The 19370-nt window shown below is 39.2% G+C and overlaps 1 protein-coding gene across 1 annotated transcript; it reads left to right on the forward strand.

Moving 5' to 3' along the window:
- Positions 1–98: 98 nt before the first annotated feature.
- LOC124595115 (60S ribosomal protein L37a) lies at positions 99–19126 on the forward strand. Its single transcript, XM_047133713.1, has 3 exons — positions 99–205; positions 504–632; positions 18942–19126. Exons 1-3 carry the CDS (start codon positions 203–205, stop codon positions 19086–19088), a joined length of 279 nt encoding a protein of 92 aa, XP_046989669.1. The 5' UTR covers positions 99–202; the 3' UTR covers positions 19089–19126.
- Positions 19127–19370: the final 244 nt, after the last annotated feature.

Genomic DNA, 19370 nt, shown 5'->3' on the forward strand with positions numbered 1-19370 from the left:
AAATTTCATTAATATTACTGTCACTGCAACGTAGAAATAATCTTGTAAAAGGCTTTTTTTTTTTTTTTTTTAAGCGAAGGGGTTTCGCATATGAACTTTGATAATACGCGTCTTCATACAAAGTCTTTGATTTTCTCCAACGAATCCCATGAGGCCATAACCTTTCTGTTTCCGGTGTTGGAAGCGTGATCATACAAGCGAAATGGTAGGGATTGTATTTTGTAAAAATCCTTTTCATCCTTCTGCAATATCAAATTATGTTTTTTTTGTACAGAATTAGTTTTATTACCTCCAATAAGAGCGCACTTTAATTGTTGTTTATTTTGAAGACATCTCTTTAGCTCTGAAGTTGGAAAAGCGTATTTACCCACAAATAGTGCAGTGGAAATTATCTTCATGTCAAGATCAGCATTGTGATTTTTTTCCTAAAGGAATTAAGTGTTTTGTCAAACCTAAGGGCGCGAAACGCTCACAGTTTTAATATCCTTAATAATACATTTCAGGCGAAGCGCACGAAGAAGGTTGGAATCACCGGAAAATACGGTACCAGATATGGTGCCTCCCTTAGGAAGATGGTTAAGAAGATGGAAATTACTCAGCATTCAAAATACACTTGCACCTTTTGTGGAAAGGTAAGATGAAACACATTGAGCTTTTTACGATAAACCCATCCACTCACAGATTGATGTAATTGAATCCAGTAGCATATGTAGGTTATATAACTACTCGTTTCGTTAAATTGGAAAGACAGGCAAGGTGCAGTGGCTTGCACTGTAGTTCAGTGCTTCATTTAACGTCATAGTTCCATAATTCCATTAATCTTGTGTAAGTTCCTTGTTGTTGGTCTAGTTGTGGTTTTCAATCTGAAGATTGGTTTGATGCAACTCTCCATGCTCCTGGCCTGTGCAAGTCTCATCTCTTGAGTAACTGCTGCAACCTACATCCTTCTGAATCTGCTTGTGGTATTCATCTCTTTGTTTCCCTACGATTTGTACACTCCCCCCCCCCCCCCCCCACTTCCTTCCAGTTCTAAATTGGTTATCCTTTGATGGGTAATTTGCAAGAATGTTTGCCTATCAAAGCCTGGGGCTCCAAATGGTAGACATTGAACATGTGATTCTGAATTGATCATGTGACTGGTGGCAGGAGCTATGAGCAGTGTTTACTGTGGTACATTGACTAAAATACTTGTAACTACAAAGGGAAATAACTTAGGTCACTTGTCACCACAGTCCCATGATCAATTTACAATTGTAAGTTTGAAATCTATTGTTTGGAGCCTGCATCTGCGACAGGCAGACATTCTTGCAAATTACCTTTGCTGTCTCAGAATGTTCTATGCAAGCCAATCCCTTCTTACAGTCTGGTTGTGCCGCAAATTTCTTTTCTCCCAAATTCTACTCAATACCTCGTTAATGTAACTGTCCAATCTGCAGACTTCTTCTGTAGCACCACATTTCAGTCTTCTACTCTCGTCTTGTTTAAGCAGTTTATTGTCCATTTTCACTTCCATGCAAATACTTTCAAATAAGATTTCCTGGCTCTAAAATTTATGTTTGATGTTAACAAATTTCTCTTCTTCGGAAATGCTTTCCTTGCCATTGCCTCTCTACTTCGACCATCATCAGTTATGTTGTTGCCCAAATAGCTAAACCCATCTACTTTTAAATGTTTTGTTTCTTAATTTAATTGCTTCAGTATTACCCGATTTAATACATTCCATTATCCTGGTTTTGCTTTCAAGTCACTGTCGATTCCATTCAACTGCTCTTCCAAGCCTTTGCTGCCTCTGCCTTAATAGAATATTGTAGTCAACATTGTTAGAAACTTTCTGTCAATAAATGCTATAAACATAGGTTTGCCTTTCCTTAACTTATATTCTGTGATAAGTCATAGGATCAGTATTTCCTCGGGTGTTTCCTACACGTCTCCGGAATCCATACTGATCTTCCCCAAAGTCGGATTCTACAAGTTTTCCATGCTTTTGTAACGAATTTGTGTTAGTATTTTGCAACCCCTTTTTTAATCCAGTTCTCATCACCCCGATTTCCTACCTTTGTGCAGTTTCTTCAGTTTTAATCTAGTCATAACCAATAAATTGTGGCCAGAGTTCACATCTTCCTCTGGAAATGTCTTATAATTTAAAATCTGCTTTCTAAATATGTCGTACCATCATATCTGAAACCACCTGGTGTCTCCAGGTCTCTTCTGTGTATACAACCTGTTTTGATTCTTAAACCATGTGTTAGTGATGATTAAATTATGCTCTGTGCAAAATTCTGCCAGGCAACTCCCTCTTCCATTCCTTCCCGAATTCATATTCACCTAATTTTCCTTCGCATCCGTTCCTGTTATCGAATGCCTGTCCCCCGTTGCTTTAAAAAATTTTCATCTCCCATAACTATCTGAACAATTTCTTTTATTTCATCATACACTTCTTCAATCCCTTCGTCTGCGGAGTTGGTTGGCATATAACCATGTACTACATTGTTGGGTGTGGGCTTCATGTCTGTCTTGGCTGCAGTAAGGCATTCACTATGTTGTTCACAGTAGCTTATCCACATTCGTATTAAATTTTCTCCTGCATTACCCCTATTTGACTTTATATTTATAACCCTGCATTTGCCTGACTGGAAGTGCTGCTCCTCCTGCCATCAAACTTAACTAATTCTCATTAGCCTATATCTAACTTTAATCTAGCCATTTCCCTTTTTCAATTTTCTAATTACCCACCCGGTTAAAGGGTCTGGCGTTCTACACTGTTGTGTAGAATTCCAGTTTTGTCCTTCCTGATAAATCTTCCTCAGCAGTCCGAATGAGGGACTGTTTTACATCTGGAATATTTCTGTGGCTTGGTTCTAAAAGGGCCAATGTCAAGTATCTTAGTTTTATGTTATAAGCTTCTGAGTATTTTCTGTAATTTACTGACAACTATTAACAGTATATTTGGGGCTATGTTAGTATCATTATAGTAAATCAGCTTCACTAAAGCTTATTTTTAAATAATAAATTTCTAGAATTTTCAATTTCACAATTAAGGGACTTCAGAGGACATTGGCCCTTTTTAACATAAACTCTCTTAAATTGTTTGACTTCAGCTCTTTGGACATCAGGGTCAGGTGCACTGAATAACCAGAAACATGTAATTTTAAGATAAATTTTTCCTTGTACTCATTAATTAAATCACTATTCATTTCTTAAGAATTTAATAACTGATAGAAACTATTACATGTTCCAAATATCAAATTAATCACCGTAAATCATGAAAACACTGGTCTCATAAACGGGGGGATACTGTTTATTCACATTTCTTAATATCAGACACACAATTTGCATACACTACGGTTGTTAATGTAAAAGGGGAGAAAAAAATATATCACTCGTTTCCGTCATCACCTTCGCCATCCTTCCCTTCGTAAGATATCTGTTGATCTCTTTCATCTGACTGTTTATTGACTCCCAGGTGATCGAGGAACTGCATGTAGAATGACTGCTTACATTGATGTATGGAAGTAGATCCCTGAAATCCTTTAATTTCTTTTGTGAAATGCATATGATGGCATCAGAAATAGGTACAAGTTTTGGCATAGACAAGTGTCGAGTTTTTTTCTGTTCAGATCTGTCATCTTGAATGGTTCTTCTGAGGAGTAACTGTGTTTGTAGGAGATAATTCCTGGCATACCTGAATGATACTTCATCTATTTTATCATGTTCCAAGCAATAGGATTCCATTCTGTGTTAATTTTCTTTTGCAGTTGATGACTTCTCATCAAGTCTTTAAAGTTGTAGAAGTCCTTATCTTCCTGCTCTATGGCTTTCGGGGAACCATGTGTATTAATTTGGCCTAGTCTCTTGGCATTTCTACTACTTCAACAGTTGTTTCCTTTGTCTTCTGAATGGCTGTGTGAATTGAGTCAGCTTCCAAGTGAGTATTTCCAACTTCAAGAAACTTGTGGCTGATTTCCAATTGGCTTCAAATTCTTCCACTAATCTCAGAAACATGATGGCAACAAAAATATTTCTATTTTGTCTGGCACACGACTCACTGTACATGTGTACCTCAACAATTTCGTCGGCCAGCTTCATCAAATAATCATACAGGCAAGAAGCTATGTCTTGGCCACCTCTCCCACCACTGTTTCATTTCAGATGTAACTTACTGGAGAACATTCTTTGTCTCTTTACATAGATGGTAAAGTTGAAGGTCCAACGTTGTCTTTTGTAAAATGCCACACCACAGCATAGAAAAGGAGTGGGTAGACATTTCTGCAAATCAAAGGCCAAGGTTACTTCATTGTAATTCTGCTCCGCTTTCTTTTTATGTCGTTCTGATCATAAGCAGCCTGGGCTAAATCCAAATGTTGCTGTCATTCCACTTCAACCTTACAACGTTCAGCATTGTCAGTACAATTCTTGAGTGATGTGACATATTTGTCACAAATGCGTCTTCCGTTTGTGTAAGCTAAGATTGAAACAGGTCACAAAAACTTCGATAACACACTTCACTTCTTGGCAAAATGCTTAATAACAGCTGGTACATCGCCGAAATGCTCAATTCTAGGGATAAATATTTTTTAGACGACTGAGATCGAGAATAATGGCTTTCGTAGGAAGGAAATGTGTTAATGTGTTCCTTCATTAAATCAGTGTTGTCAGATGGAACTTTCAGATGATTAGAACGTTTACCACGTCCATTTTCAGAACACCCTCCTCCTTCAGAGCCCCGTCTTTTCTCCACAGTTATTCATAACCTTCTTTTGTGTTAAAGAAAATGTATGGAGGAACATATTCTGACATACTTCTATCTTAGTCTGCAAAGGAGGACTGTAAAGAAAGTATTTCCTGGAATATTTTCGCCTGCTTTGCAGTTCCTTCAGGGTTGTTCCTTAAACGCTCCACATGTTTCTTTTCCTCAGACACTTGATTAGCTATGAACTGATTTTAAGCTTCTTGGGACACATTGTAATATTTTATGAACATTCTCTCTCTCTCTCTCTCTCTCTCTCTCTCTCTCTCTCTGTCATTTAATTTTCCTCCGCAATTTTTCCTGCACTTGCAAGATGATTTCAGAACTTTGGCAGGTATAACTTTTCCTTTCGACATCACATATTCCTTTCCTGCAGTTTTCAGTTCTTTCCTCCCATTTTTCTCCCATAATTTTTGGTTTCGCTTTCTTTTTCTCGGCGAATCCTGTGGATCACATTTCTTTCTCCACCTTCCACTGAACTTCGTTGCATCATTGCCACGCCACTGTTGAATTAGATCAATTTCTTCAATCCTCGAAGATCTCGTAACTGTCTTTCATACAGCTGTATTCCCTCCGCCATTGCTTTCATCAGAATATTCAAATACATAATGAGATTTTCACTCTGCAGTGGAGTGTGCGCTGATATGAAACTTCCTGGCAGATTAAAACTGTGTGACCGACCGAGACTCGAACTCGGGACCTTTGCCTTTCGCGGGCAAGTGCTCTACCATCTGAGCTACCGAAGCACGACTCACGCCCGGTACTCACAGCTTTACTTCTGCCAGTATCTCGTCTCGTCTCCTACCTTCCAAACCTTTTATTCAAATACATCTTCATCAGAACTTGAAATCACATCTGCCAATAATGACGAACATGCCTTTTCTTCTGTAGTGGTACTGGGATCACCTTAAAGAAAATAAAAATGAATTAAATTTAATAGGTAGTTGATAATATTTTAGATTGACATTAAGTAGAGATACCAGTCAATTTATGGTCTTATGTTGAAAAATTAGGGATAAATGCTCCTGAGACCAGTTTATTTTAGTAAACTTACTCTCAAGACAAAGTGATGACTTCAGCATTGATATTTCAGGTGCAGTTTGTTCCTCAAGCTCTTCCTTATCACCTCTGTGAAACATGTTTGTGCCCACCAAGATTGTCTAGACTCCTCACTAACAATGCACCGAATGGTTAGGGGAGTTGTTAAAGGAACAACTCTTATTGTCTGTTCCCACCCGATTTAAGTCCAATGTCACAGCACTGTTTCAATTGTTGAAATCATCTGTCAGCAAAAAAGGCCAACGTTGGCATTGGCCCTTCTTACAACAAATGTAAAATAAGAGGGAGGGCCAGTGTCAGGATTGGCCCTTTTATACTGACTGGAAACTTGGTACAACACTTTGAGGCTTGTCTTAAAACCCCCAGTATCTCTCATCCTATGTGACTTAGACATCGGCCATTTTAACATTATGAAGAGCACATGAAACTATATGGCACACACCAATAAGACCAGTTTTGACAAATATTTATATTGGCCGTTTTAGAATGAAAGCCACAGAATTTATCCAAGAGGACACCATAATTTAATTATACAGTAGAGCTGCATGCCCCCTGCCCCCCTCCCCGGGAAAAATTATGGCTGTAGTTTCCTCTTGCTTTCAGCCATTTTCATTACTGCACAGCAAGACCCATTTTAGTTATTGTTGCAAGGCCAGACCAGTCAATCAGACTATTGCTCCTACAACAACTGAATAGGCTACTGACCCTCTTCAGGAACTGCACATTTGTCTGACCTGTCAACACACACCTTCTGTTGTACAGGGTTATTACAAATGATTGAAGCGATTTCACAGCTCTGCAATAACTTTATTATTTGAGATATTTTCACAATGCTTTGCACACACATACAAAAACTCAAAAAGGTTTTTTAGGCATTCACAAATGTTCGATATGTGCCCCTTTAGTGATTTGGCAGACATCAAGCTGATAATCAAGTTCCTCCCACACTCGGCGCAGCATGTCCCCATCAATGAGTTCGAAAGCATCATTGATGCGAGCTCACAGTTCTGGCACGTATCTTGGTAGAGGAGGCTTAAACACTGAATCTTTCACATAACCCCACAGAAAGAAATCGCGTGGGGTTAAGTCGGGAGAGCGTGGAGGCCATGACATGAATTGCTGATCATGATCTCCACCACGACCGATCCATCGGTTTTCCAATCTCCTGTTTAAGAAATGCCGAACATCATGATGGAAGTGTGGTGGAGCACCATCCTGTTGAAAGGTGAAGTCGGTGCTGTCGGTCTCCAGTTGTGGCATGAGCCAATTTTCCAGCATGTCCAGATACATGTGTCCTGTAACGTTTTTTTCGCAGAAGAAAAAGGAGCCGTAAACTTTAAACCGTGAGATTGCACAAAACACGTTAACTTTTGGTGAATTGCGAATTTGCTGCACGAATGCGTGAGGATTCTCTACCGCCCAGATTCGCACATTGTGTCTGTTCACTTCACCATTAAGAAAAAATGTTGCTTCATCACTGAAAACAAGTTTCGCATTGAACGCAACCTCTTCCATGAGCTGTTGCAACCGCGCCGAATTCAAAGCGTTTGACTTTGTAATCGGGTGTCAGGGCTTGTAGCAATTGTAAACGGTAAGGCTTCTGCTTTAGCCTTTTCTGTAAGATTTTCCAAACTGTAGGCTGTGGTACGTTTAGCTCCCTGCTTGCTTTATCCATCGACTTCCGCGGGCTACGCGTGATACTTGCCCGCACGCGTTCAACCATTTCTTCGCTGACTGCAGGCCGACCTGTTGATTTCCCCTTACAGAGGCATCCAGAAGCTTTAAACTGCGCATACCATCGCCGAATGGAGTTAGCAGTTGGTGGATCTTTGTTGAACTTCGTCCTGAAGTGTCGTTGCACTGTTATGACTGATGTGAGTGCATTTCAAGCACGACATACGCTTTCTCGGCTCCTGTCGCCATTTTGTCTCACTGCGTTCTCGAGTGCTCTGGCGGCAGAAACCTGAAGTGCGGCTTCAGCAGAACAAAACTTTGAGTTTTTCTACGTATCTGTAGTGTGTTGTGACCATATGTCAATGAATGGAGCTACAGTGAATTTATGAAATCGCTTCAATCATTTGTAATAGCCCTGTAGTTGCACCTTCAGTATGGTTGTCTATCACTGAGGTACACAAGCCTCCTCACCAATGGCAAGGACCATTGTTCACGGGGGTCTTCATTATTAGGTTGCAAATTGAAAGGGTGATTAGGGATCTCATTTCTGGTGGGATGTAGTCACCCTTCCATCTGTGGTAGTTTATAGTTAAACAAGCTTTGCGTAGTGAAAAACAGGTCAATCTATGTAATTGACTGCCTGAATCATTTGTCATGCCCAACAAATTGATTACACAAAACATTACTTTGCTGTCACCCTTATGCCAACAGAGATAGTGCAGATATAATACTGGATTCTGATTTAGGCATTCAGATTTAAGATTTCTGTGGTTCACAATTACTTTCATTAATTCAAAGGTCCTCCTCAGTCTCCAAACTGACATGACTTTAAACCCTGCCATTGCTAGCATGTTTTGGTGGAAATGACAGTATTGCCACATCTTGTATTAGCATGCAAGTTGCCTGAGGATGGAACTGAATTTTGTTCAAAATAGTGTGTGTGTTTGGTATCATAACAATTTTTTGTCATTTGGAGTCCCTAAGCAATTGATTGTCCATTGATCTCTGGACACTTTCACCATCTTCTTAGTTTCTACTACTCTCTCTCACATTTTGCTATTTTTGTTCATTCATATTCTTTTTGCAAGTTGTTAGCACTATGTTAATCTGGTACTTGTCTGTTGAGGCTTGTTGTTTTCTCTCTCTAAAAGTTTCGAAGAAACAACATTCCTGATAAGGAAGGTTTGGGGTGAACTTGACTTTTATTTTTCTTTCCCTTGAAATTCTACTCACAATGGGTCAGTTGAAATCTTAATTTATGAATCGGGAGAAAAACGAGAAATTAAAGGCACTTTCATTTTTGCAGTATCTCTCTGATTTTACAGAACTGGAAAATAACTAAGCACTACTTTTGGACCATTTATCCCCAGTGGGTAGGTTAACAGGACCATCAAATGAAACTATATGGTTTCAGAGACCTTTTCAGCTGTCTTAACATCCATGATGTTTATATGCAGACTGAAGCAACATATGTAAATTTATACCAAGGCTGGTTTTGAATCCCAGCCTTGGTACAAATTTTCGTTTGTTGGTTCAGTTTTCATATAAAGGCCCTACATCATAACTGGACCTTTCGATTAAATAAATGAATTACTGTACCATACATATAAAAATTATGATATTGATGTAGAATCAAATTAAGAGTACCTAGTGAGCAGTAGTGCCATGTATTGGTTTGGGTCGCTGGATAGTTACTTTCTTCTATAGCTTTAAATTTTGTGGTAGCACAGCTCATTTTTGCTTCAGTTGTCACACATTGCTTCTATTCTTGGTAGTGTCCCCTTCTACTTCATTGTACTTAGTCCCGTTACTTCACTGTTTCACCGTTATCACCACTTGTGTACTAGTCACCACCAAAGGAATCTATTTACTGGATATGGTCGCCATCTTCAGAACTGTTTCTGCTCTTTTGCCAATTTTGATGCTTCACTGTAGGCTTTACCTTATTTAGTTTACCCTTCTTTGACAGTTGCTTTGATCATGTTTTTTATTTTTATTTTTCTGCTGCCTCTGTCTGGTGTTCTGGTAAGGACAGTTGATTTTACTTTGTACCTCGTATTTTCCTTACACTAATGTTTGGATGTATCCAAAGTTTCACATGATTTGTAATTTCTGTTTGCTGATCGTATGGTTGATGCCTAGGAGTCTCCACATTGTCATCTGCAGGTTTGCTTGCATCTTCTCCCAGTGAGTCATCTGGTGTTTGTTGCTGAAGTGGTGGAAGTCTGTCTGTTAAATGTCAGAAATGTAGGCCAGTACATGTTTTAATTGGAAAGTTCATTACCACTGCCACTAAACCATTTTTTGAAGATGTTTGAGACAGTGAATGCCAAAGAATGTGCTACACTTACAAGGCCAGCAATGTCGTACAGTATAACCCCGCTTTTACGTTCCCGGAATTAACGTTTTCCTGCAGTTTACGAGATTTCTTATCATTCCCATCAAATTTCATATGACCACAATGTTAGTTTACACATGATTTTGCATCAACATATTTATAATTTTCCCACAATTTATGCATCACAAAAAATATTTGTCAAGAAAAAATAATGCTGGCATGATGTTGACTGTCCAGTAGTGTTTACAAATATTATGTGGTTAAGTTTCATGACACCAGGGCACTCTACTCAGTGGATTTGAGCCAGTAAACATGTAAAAGTTGGAACAATTCGAGCCGTATCTCCCGCTGCTGCCAAGCACTACTTGGCGTGATGGCTGACAGTAACTAGGTCTATTCCAATAAAGATATCATGACCATTCACAACCATTTCCAAACTCTCTACCATGCAAACGCAGTTTCATGATGTTGAGATCATCGTGACACCTTTGTCGAACCATATTTAGCGTGTTTCAGCATTTGGCCTCTTGTAGAGCTAGTTGACACAGTCATTAACTTTGCATTGCTTAAATGTTTTTAGTTTAAACACAACGCCGGTTACAAATTTTTTTCATACAGAGTAAAACGTGTTTCGAGAATTTATTCTCGCTGTCAGGTGTAGTATTTTTGTATTTCTTGTGATGTTACATGAGCAATGTGAGTGATAGTTTGCATGTGTGTGGTTTTCTACATAACGGAGGAGGCACAATACCTGATAACCACAAAAGGACGACTACAGTGCATGAGAGGCAGAGCAACACATTTTCAAACACTACGCAAAATACTTATGTATATATTTGCACTTGACAGTGAGAAGAAAATTTTGGAAACGTGTTACCAAGCATGAAAAAATATGTAACTAGTGCAGTATTTCATTATCTAAATAATGAATGACAGCGGTAGGCTTTCCGAAAACATCCATTATGATGTTTGGAATTAAAAATTCTCGAAGTGCATCGTTAAGCATGAAAAAATATGTGACTAGTATTTCATTAGTTGAATAATGAATGACAACTGCAGGCTTTCCAGAACTATTAATTATGACCTTTGAAATTAAGTCAAACATTTCTACTTCCCAGACATGTCAGTTTGTTACATCAGCAGTTTTTATTAGATAATAAACATTTATTAGATAATAAAAAAAGTCCCTGACAAGTCTTTTGATGCCTGTTATGTTCATATATCATACATAAATTGCGAAAATACAAGGGGATATCCTATAAGTAACTTTTGTATCCTTTTTTGAAGTCTCTTGAAAAGCGTGAAAGCGGATATCACTGTATGTAGTAATCCTTACAGCACTAGCAGCTGTTTGTGTGAAATTATTCATTAAATTCTGGGGGGTTAAACAGCCCATGTAATTTCAAACTTTACTGGTCCAGTTAACCCCACCTTCACTTCATTGGCAATCTTAAAAATGGCAGGGAAATGACTCCATGCACAGTTCATATTTCTTGGAGTATCATAAAGCCATACACAGTTCAGCCCAAAAAAAAGTGTACTATTAGTAATATTAATAGAATTTGTTAGATGTGAAAAAAATGGATTTCACTTTTTTATTCTGAAATTGAAATTACTTTATTGACACATTGCTGTGGGAGGGGCAGGGGGCTGAAGAAAGAACTAAGATTGGCTGGTCGCTGACGCCTACACACAGTTCATTGAAACATCAATCACAAAATAATTTTAGCTGGGGGTATATGTCTCTCTACGAATTTAACTGACATACAGCAGCCATTTAAAGTCATACAGTACTGCCAACCCAAGTAAATGAATTACATGAAAAAAATAATTTTCACTCTGTTTATTAATGTGATGATGCTTCAGTTAACCCCAATCTCCCTTACATTGGCCGTGTCTGACGATATCCCCCTCCCTCCCACTTCAGTATGGCTTTCCATGGAAGTTCATCTCAGATATTTTGTTAATATGTTTCTTTAGGTAGTGACAGTATGAATTAATGTCAAACTCTATAAAACTCAAACTATGGTGCACATTATTTGTTAAGGCTTTCGTCGCCACTCGAACATGTACTGCCTAGTGGCTTAGGCGGTTTCTTACACCTTGATGGTGGTGTGAGATCTCAGTTCGTACATCACACTCTGCCGTATTACTGTCGGTAATGAATTTGTGTTGTGTGCTGACAGTGATATTACTCACCACTTGCCTGTTACATATAGTAGAACCCTCTTTTTACACTTCTCAGTGGACTGACCTAAAAAGTGTAAAATACAAGAAAGAACAAGATACACAAGTGAAAATGAATTTCTCTCTCTCTCTCTCTCTCTCTCTCTCTCTCTCTCTCTCTCTCTCTCTCTCTCTTTCATGATATTGATCAAGATATGAAATTGAAAACAATTAAAATTAGCTTATTTAAATACCTTATACAATAGTTTTTGTTTCTTTCTAACGGCAGTTAGCTCTACTCATCTCTCCAAAGCATCAATCACAAAGGCAGTGGCTGAGTGGTGATGCACACACAAATGCGTGCGAGTTTTTTCCCCTCTGTGTTTGTCATGTCCGGTTAGTGTAAACAGATCATTATAAAATTGTGGTAAATCAACACAATATTGGTTAAAACACTAAAGTTGGCATTCTTCATAAACAGAGAATAATAGAAACAAAATCTACAGCTTGGCTCCGATGAGATATCTTTCACTTCAGGAACGTCATGGGTGAGAAAGAGGGTGGAAATTGTCATGTTGTGGGGCATCTTGAGGAGATATGCTTACATCTGACATCAGGTTGTACCAACCCAAGACTGTGTGTCTAGTATGTATTAGCATATTTCACACAGTAGTGATGTGGGCCATACAAATACTCAGTAGGCAATTGGCCAGGAATTTGTCCAAAGCAGTTTTAAATGCCCAAAATCTGGGCATTTAAAAAAAAAGAAAAAAAACAGTACTACTTAAAGTTTTTGCTGCTAGAATGTATAATTCACAAATTAAAATTTTTTTACACATCCTTGCATTTCAACTTGCTGTATCAAGGAAGGACACATGTTGTTGACAGCTTATTATTTACAATGTCCTCCTTTTTACCAGTTCTGCTCTTCTCTCTCTCTCTCTCTCTCTCTCTCTCTCTCTCTCTAACACACACACACACACACACACACACACACACACACACACACACTAGAACATCTATGTATCAGTAAACCAGTATAAAAAGAAACATTGTCAATAGGTCCACACTTCATAATCAATGTCCAATCCCTGAATATTATTGATGATAATTATTGACAGCAAAATTACTACTCAATGTATTTAACAGCTGGCATGTGTCTCTCGGTGATTAATAAATTCTTAACTGTTAAACTATTTTTGGTGAAAATGCTTCATTGATAGATCAGTGATGTTTGAAACAGAGTACTGTTTTCTATTCTGCTGCTTCCTTTGTCTATTTCCGTATGACTGTGCTGCTGTGAAGATAAAATGAGAACACAAACACAAAAAAGATTTGACAGCAAAGAATAGGTACCAAAGATGCTGGAATTGTTTGATTCCAATACAATTTCTAGAGAATCAGCAGTTCTTGGAATCTCAGAATCTAAACATGAAACATCCCTAATTAAAATCATTATTGATAAACACTTTTCATTCTTATTTTTGCAGTAGTGTATTACAAGTACACTATTGGCCATTAAAATTGCTACACCAAGAAGAAATGCAGATGATAAACGGGTATTCATTGGACAAATATATTATACTAGAATTGACATGTGATTACATTTTCATGCAATTTGGGTGCATAGATCCTGAGAAATTAGTACCCAGAACCACCACCTCTGGCTGTAGTTACGGCCTTGATACGCTTGGGCATTGAGTCAGACAGAGCTTGGATGGCGTGTACGGTACAGCTACCCATGTAACTTCAACACGATACCACAGTTCATCAAGAGTAGTGTCTGGAATATTGTGACGAGCCAGTTGCTCTGCCACCATTGACCAGACGTTTTCAATTTGTGAGAGATCTGGAGAATGTTCTGGCCAGGACAGCAGTCGAACATTTTCTGTATCCAGAAAGGCCCGTACGGGACCTGCAACATGCGGTCGTGCATTATCCTGCTGAAATGTAGGGTTTCGCAGGGATCGAATGAAGGGTAGAGCCACGGGTCGTAACACATCTGAAATGTAACGTCCACTGTTCAAAGTGCCGTCAGTGCGAACAAGAGGTGACAGAGACATGTAACTAATGGCACCCATACCATCACGCCGTGTGAGTGTGATACGCCAGTATGGCGATGATGAATACACGCTTCCAATGTGCATTCGCCGCGATATCGCCAAACACGGATGCGACCATCATGATGCTGTAAACAGAACCTGGATTCATCAGGAGGAAAGACATTTTGCTATTTGTGCACCCAGGTTCGTCGTTGAGTACACCATCGAAGGCGCTCCTGTCTGTGATGCAGCGTCAAGGGTAACCGCAGCCATGGTCTCCGAGCTGATAGTCCATGCTGCTGAAAACGTCGTCGAACTGTTCGTGCAGATGGTTGTCTTGCAAACGTCCCCATCTGTTGACTCAGGGATCGAGGCGTGGCTGCACGATCAGTTACAGCCATGCGGATAAGATGCCTGTCATCTCGACTGCTAGTGATACAAGGAATCCAGCACGGCATTCCGTATTACCCTCCCAAACCCACCGATTCCATATTCTGCTAACAGTCATTGGATCTCGACCAACGCGAGCAGCAATGTCGTGACACGAAAAACCGCAATCACGATAGGCTACAATCCGACCTTTATCAAAGTTTGAAACTTGATGGTACACATTTCTCCTCCTTCCACGAGGTATGACACTGTTTCATCAGGCAACGCCGGTCAACTGCTGTTTGTGTATGAGAAATCGGTTGGAAACTTTCCTCATGTCAGCACGTTGTAGGTGCCGCCACCGGCGCCAACCTTGTGTGAATGCTCTGAAAAGGTAATCATTTGCATATCACATCATCTTCTTCCTGTCTGTTAAATTTCGCTTCTGTAGCACGTCATCATCGTGGTGTAGCAATTTTAATGGCCAGTAGTGTAAAATACTATTTTAAGTAAAAATACTACACACAGGCGAGCTATTTAATATAACCTATATTTTATTTCGGAAATTACTTTTAAACTTGAATGTTTCCTTTTTTTGTTATGTATTACCCGAAGAATTGAAATCATTAACTCTCAAACAGCTTTTTCAACTTGGTTACCCAGCCACTACAGAAACACGATTGCAAAATACAATTTTCCAATACAAAATATCAGCTTAAATTTTTTTTAAGTGTATCTTATCAATTAATCTTCAAAATGCATAAATGCCTGAGCACTTATTCTGGTGATTTGTCCCAACTTATAAATACCTAGGTATCTTACAGCACCATGCAGAAGTGATGACAGTTCGTGAAAGCCCATTTCAGAGACAGCCATATTCAAAATCTGTGTTTATTTGTATAAATGGCTGTGAAATTAGTCTATTAAGAGTGTTCTTCACATTACACACAGATGGTAAAAGATATCACATTAGTTCTTTCACAGCCCAATTGGGGAACCTTTGTTCTTTGTTTCTCAAAATTGGGTTTTGGTGATTTGCTGTCATTTACCAACAGTTTAAATGCACAGCACATGTTACAGATTTATTGAAGATGTTTAATGCCAACTGCCAAATGATAGGTTATTGACAAAATTGAAGACTGGATACTGCGTGCAGACAGTGATCTGAAGCACTGGAGAAAGGAGAAAGCTTTACAGGTACTGGATTGGTCCTAACAGTTGCATGGTGCTGATTGTATCGAAAATATATGGTCTTAAATCAGACCCAATTTGCAAGGAAAAAAGAGCTTCACTTTCAAACAGCTGTCACAGATCAGGGGTCTCGACACTTCAGGGGTCTCGACACTTCAGGGGTCTCGACACTTCAGGGGTCTCGACACTTCAGGGGTCTCGACACTTCAGGGGTCTCGACACTTCAGGGGTCTCGACACTTCAGGGGTCTCGACACTTCAGGGGTCTCGACACTTCAGGGGTCTCGACACTTCAGGGGTCTCGACACTTCAGGGGTCTCGACACTTCAGGGGTCTCGACACTTCAGGGGTCTCGACACTTCAGGGGTCTCGACACTTCAGGGGTCTCGACACTTCAGGGGTCTCGACACTTCAGGGGTCTCTTCCATATGAATATGTGGAAAACTTGGTTTAGAGCATGCCTTGGAGATGCCAGTCAGTTGTCGGATGCTGCTGGTGACTGGATGTATTATTATTATTATTATTATTCTTTTGTTCGTATATGATGCGTGTATATGTTTTAGTGTCTTGTCAGATACATTTTTCCACTGATCAGCCCGACCGCGTTCTTAATAGGCTATAAATCAAAGTTGTTGTAACACAATGCAATGAGCAGAAGGCAGGGTCAAACTAGTGTCACTGTTGTCTTATGGTGATTGTCATTAATTCAGTGACTTGGTGTAATTTTTCACCCTTCCAAACACTGTGAACATATAATACAGGCAGCTGTGACATGCCAACAGTGAATATCTGGCCGGTCACGCTAATGCTGAAATGTATAGCTGACAAAGGCTGGCCTAAATTCATTATTTATAGTCTGCATTCTAAGGCTGATTTTGAGCAGGAATACGATGCACATTTTGTAGAAATCTATATGAAAATAAATATTCAATATCATGTCAGCGTCTTAGGAAACTTAAAATGTGGGAAATATTGTAACTCTCAATTGTTAATGACAGGAAAGCATTGTATTGAGAGAATAGGACTTCTCTTCAGATCAAGGAAAATGAACATTTTTAAGGGGTTTTACTGTAATTCTCAAGACTTGTACATTTTCATCATACTGAATGTATGAGTTGAGTCTGGAACATTGAGTTATAAATAGATTATCTTCTGAAACTGCACTTTCATATCTAATATCATACCCGCACCTCGTGGTAGCGTTCTCGCTTCCCGAGCACGGGGTCCCAGGTTCGATTCCTGGCGGGGTCAGGGATTTTCACCTGCCTCGAGATGATCAGATGTTGTGTTGTGTTGTGTTCATCATCATCATTCATCCCGATTACGGTCGGAGGAAGGCAATAGCAAACCATCTCCACTAGGACCTTGCCTAGTACGGTGGTGCAGGTCTCCTGCATCGTTCCCCTAAGCTCTGTCAGGGAGTATGGGACTTTATCATCACATCTGATTGGATGGTTGGATGGTTAGTTTAGATTTTGAGTTTCACTACAGTGTTCTCACCATCTTAATGCAACTGATGTTGAAATGGCAGTTGTTCAAGCAATATGCTCTTTTGTGGTGGTTTGGGTGAAACATGTAAATCAAAATAGAAGATAAATATGCAGTGTGATTGCCCTCACATAGGAAGTGGAGGTGAGCTTGGGGTATTATGATGTTGGGAAATTGGATTCATTTTTCTTTTTTCTTTACTGCCTCTTTTTTCCACAGTCATGGTATTAAGTTGCATAGGTTATATTATCTTTTGTGACTATAATAATAGTCCTAAGACCAAAGGTGATTCACTGTGATGATATGGCTTTACTTGCAGTTGTGTTTGCTAGGATTACAGGCAGTTGCGGTGCTTTCACATACTGTTTTTTGTTTCTTATGTCATTCTTTGTTTTTATGCGAAAGTCTGCTGCCATCTCACAATTTGTGCACTTTGTTTTGACATTGCAGTCTCTCTCTCTCTCTCTCTCTCTCTCTCTCTCTCTCTCTCTCTCTCTGTGTGTGTGTGTGTGTGTGTGTGTGTGTGTGTGTGTGTGTGTGTCCAATTCCTTAATATAGTTTCTCAAGCAGTACTATGTTCAGTGTGTAGAATATACCTGAGCTGCACCACATTTCGGGCAGACCGGCGGAACATTTGAAAGAAGGTATAAAGAATGTAAAAGAGCATGGAAATATGGAACCAGCCCTTCTACAAGTGCATTACATCTCCGACAAGAAAACTGCCACTCTACGATAATAGAAATACATGCTAATAGTCAAAGTTCTACCTTTAATGATTAGCAATACTTCCATTGTTTGCTGCCTGATTTAGCCATACTGTTTCAGAATCTTGCCTAAATATTTGTGTTTTTCTCATTAGCTATTGAAGTGCTTGCAATTATTTAGGGAACATCAATTTTTATGATTGCATTCTTGTCTCCTGCATTTTTCATTTTCGTGTAATATGGTGTTCTACTTAATATGCGTCAAGGATTGGTGGATTACTCCCAATGTGGTTAAAAACTAAAAAGGAGTTGGGTAATGAATCAATTTGCTGTTTGTGGATACTTTTGTGACTGTTTTCTGTGGTTTGTATTTCTATTACTGTGGTTTCTTCCTGATAGAATCCATGACTAGGAGTTGAGTGTATACAAGTAAGGCATGGACCACTTTTTTCTGTGTTTAGATGTTTGGGGCTCTCAGGTAGCATCAGTCTGGAGACTCCTGATAAAAATTGTATCAAGCAGGTATCTTATAAATAAAAGGACATTTAATGGCTTAATCCATCACAGAAATAACACAAAAAATGATGGGGTCCACTAGAAGGGCCACATACAGCCTCTTTACAAATTTTTATGCATGCTGTACACAATATTGCACACAAATCAACATTCCTTGGTAATGGCTACTTCATTGCAGCAGTGCACAATAGTGTTCGGTAGCTAAGGTGTTGGCAATGAGCATAAACATACTGCGCTGGCCCAAAGTGAGCTGAATGTCACCAGTCAGAAAACGACCACATTAAAGTGGTGGTGGTGGTGATCAGACATGTTGCAAACCTGAGGATCTGTTTTAGATTAGCATTGTTACATCGCTCCACCTGAGGGCATTCCTCTTCCTTCTTCTATCCATTCACATATGTAAATAAAGTGGTTATTTTGTGTTCTCTTTCTTGCTTAGTTTTTAGTGATGTCTACATAAATTACTGCTATCCTTTACTGTCCCCACATCAGTAACTTTCAATCTTGTTCTTGCCAAGGAATATTGCATATAATTGTTCCTATTCGGTGAATTGCTGCTGTTCCAAAAGTTTAGGTATATTCAAAAGCCAATTAATTGCATCATTGTGTGATGTCGGAATTTATTAAGATCTTAAAATTTTATTTCAGGATGCAATGAAGAGGAGTTGTGTTGGTATCTGGTCGTGCAAGCGTTGCAAGAGGACAGTGGCTGGTGGAGCGTGGGTGTACAGCACAACAGCTGCAGCTACAGTGAGATCTGCAGTCCGACGTCTCCGTGAAACTAAGGAGCAGTGAATGTATTCATAAAGGACTCAATAAAAACTTGTTATTTATTACTGTGTTCAAATAAATCTGCTCGCCCTCCAGATGCTGAAAGTTCCTACTTACCTAGGCGCTTCAGTAAGATGTGGGAAAGACGTTTTTACTTCTCAAAAGTGTAAGTTTGCAGTCCAGTATCTGGAACTAACTAGCTATGTTCTAACTAGCTATGTTCTGAACTCTATGTACACAGATAATGGCAATTGTGATATTCAGTATCTGGAAAGAGTATGGTGATTTGATATATTTAATATGCTG

This window comes from Schistocerca americana, chromosome 2, assembly GCF_021461395.2.
Source record: "Schistocerca americana isolate TAMUIC-IGC-003095 chromosome 2, iqSchAmer2.1, whole genome shotgun sequence".
NCBI lineage: Eukaryota > Metazoa > Arthropoda > Insecta > Orthoptera > Acrididae > Schistocerca > Schistocerca americana.

Coding starts and splice junctions, on each gene's coding strand:
- LOC124595115 (XM_047133713.1), top strand. Junction 633..18,941: donor CTTGCACCTTTTGTGGAAAG/GTAAGATGAAAC, acceptor ATTTTATTTCAG/GATGCAATGAAGAGGAGTTG.